Source organism: Cervus elaphus, chromosome 20 (assembly GCF_910594005.1).
Source record: "Cervus elaphus chromosome 20, mCerEla1.1, whole genome shotgun sequence".
Lineage (NCBI taxonomy): Eukaryota > Metazoa > Chordata > Mammalia > Artiodactyla > Cervidae > Cervus > Cervus elaphus.
The window spans coordinates 95,912,751-95,915,054 of NC_057834.1; the positions used below are offsets into that span (position 1 = coordinate 95,912,751).

Here is a 2,304-nt window from a genome sequence, read left to right on the forward strand (position 1 = left end):
TGTAGAGATAGTGTCTCTCTGAAGCAAATGGCAATACGCTTATTGTCTATTATAAAATACACAGATTCCTTAAGCTGAAAGGTCTTCTCCTAAAACACCACCACTGTACATACAGGCATCACCTGTAATTCTTGGCATCATCATGTGGGAACTGGGGCTCCAAAAGTGTTGGTTGATACTCTAGCTACTGCTGTTGCTGTTAGCAATAAATTGCCCTTTGTCTCTGACTCAGGAGTCTCATGTCTTCAACCAACATCCATGAGATTGTGTGGCAGACCAGACTCTGGTATAAAACCAGACTCTCTGCAGATGCTGAAAATGAGATGTCCAAGAATAAAAGGAAATAGTCTTTGTATGTTTTCATAAAGTACCGCCAAAGATACAAGTGTGGCTGTATATGTTTTACTATACTAACTCTATTACCCTGTGACTCTTCCTTGCCTCAGGGAGAGTGATGAGTTAGCAGAAAGGCAGCTACTGCCTTTGAGTTTCAAAACCCAACACTTCATTTTCAAGGTTCTGAGTTTCTGAGGTCACAAAATTTGAGCCCCTAAAAATATAAAATGTATGTTTTAAATAATAGATTGGAAAGAATGAAGGAAAAGGCACATCATATCACCACACTAGACAAAGCCTCCCTTTGACAGTGGAGATGCGGGGCGAGGGGAGAAAGAAAAGGGACAGTGAAAGCAAGAAAGCTATTTGCTTGTGGTTCCCTAAGAAAGAGCCCTGAGAGGTTGGGGACTGGGAAGCAGAGAAACCATGGAATCTGAAAGGAGAGAAGCTCTGTGTCCTTCATTTTCACATAAAACAGAGAGGAACTTGACAACTGTGTCCTCTGTCTGCAGCACAGTAGGAGCATAGTAGACAGAATGCCTTTGGGGTTTGCCTGGGTGTGTGTTGGGGGAGGGGAGATTGCTCAGTCACTCAGTCACGTCTGACTGTTTGCGACCCCATGGAATGTAGCCTGCCAGGCTCCTCTGCCCATGGAATTTTCCAGGCAAGAATACTGGAGTGGGTTGCCATTTCCTACTCCAGGGGATCTTCCCGACCAGGGATCAAACCCGCTACCCCTGCATCTCCTGCATTGGCAGGCAGATACTTAACCACTAGCACCACCTGGGAAGTCCTTGGGATTTGCCTAAATGGAGAGATTTTCCCTTTATCACTACAGTCCAGGGACAGAGCCAAAGATGTTTTACATACAAAGTAGGGTACAGAGGCCATGTGATTGAGATGGTAGAATGTAGTAGTAACACACATGGACCAATTACTGAGACTGGAAAAAATAATACACATCTCAGCTAGTGTCACAGTGGATGGTTGATAACAACCAAGAATGAGAAGAAGTTTTCCCAGAGCCCTCATAAGTCCTCTGGAACTTAGATACAATATGAGGTAAATGTGTAGGAGAGCAGGAACCCATAAAATGACTGAATTGACTAATAGTTAATCTCTACCAGCAGGCAGAACAAGGGTTTACAAAATCACTATGAAAAAATTAGTGCTTTTTTATTTGTGTGTTTATTTTATACATTGTTTGTGGCCTGAAATCTGTGCTTGCTAAACCTGTATTCCTAAAACAATACATCTTAAGAATGCACTATAGTAAAAAGCTCTCCGAGGGAGGCGGGAGCGCCATGGAGGTGGCTGGCTGGTGGGATGGCAGATGAAGAAGAGGATCCCACCTTTGAGGAAGAAAGTGAAGAAATTGGAGGAGGTGCAGAAGGTGGACAGGGTAAAAGAAAGAGACTTTTTTCTAAAGAATTACGGTGTATGATGAATGGGTTTGGAGATGACCAGAATCCTTATACTGAGTCAGTAGATATTCTTGAAGACCTTGTCATAGAGTTCATCACTGAAATGACTCATAAGGCAATGTCAATTGGAAGACAAGGTCAGGTACAAGTTGAAGATATCGTCTTCTTGATTCGAAAGGACCCAAGAAAGTTTGCTAGGGTTAAAGACTTGCTTACTATGAATAAAGAATTGAAACGTGCTAGAAAAGCACTTGATGAAGCAAACTATGGATCTTGACACCTTTTGTACTTTCTGAAGCTTCATTATCTTCTGGGGAAACCATGCTTAATAACTATATTTTCCACAGTAAGGCCCTGCCTAATACCTAACCATGTGAATGAAAAATGGAGAACCACAGTTTTCAGGCTTTATTTTCACGTTTTCAATTTTAGAGTGATATATGAGCCTTTAATTGCCTGCCATTATATCACCCTACTTGAATTACATATTAGATTTTAATGACCACATGTAAGTCAAAGTACCTTTGGTTTGCAATCCATTCAG

The 2,304-nt window shown here is 41.8% G+C and overlaps 1 protein-coding gene across 1 annotated transcript; it reads left to right on the forward strand.

The window, feature by feature from the left end:
* Nucleotides 1-1,628: 1,628 nt before the first annotated feature.
* LOC122678106 (transcription initiation factor TFIID subunit 13-like) lies at nt 1,629-2,037 on the forward strand. The gene has a single exon (XM_043878598.1). The coding sequence runs from the start codon at nt 1,663-1,665 to the stop codon at nt 2,035-2,037; it is 375 nt and encodes a 124-aa protein (XP_043734533.1). The 5' UTR covers nt 1,629-1,662.
* Nucleotides 2,038-2,304: the final 267 nt, after the last annotated feature.

Excerpts from the sequence above, each read along its gene's own strand:
- LOC122678106 (XM_043878598.1), top strand. The coding sequence starts at position 1,663 with ATGGCAGATGAAGAAGAGGATCCCACCTTTGAGGAAGAAAGTGAAGAA.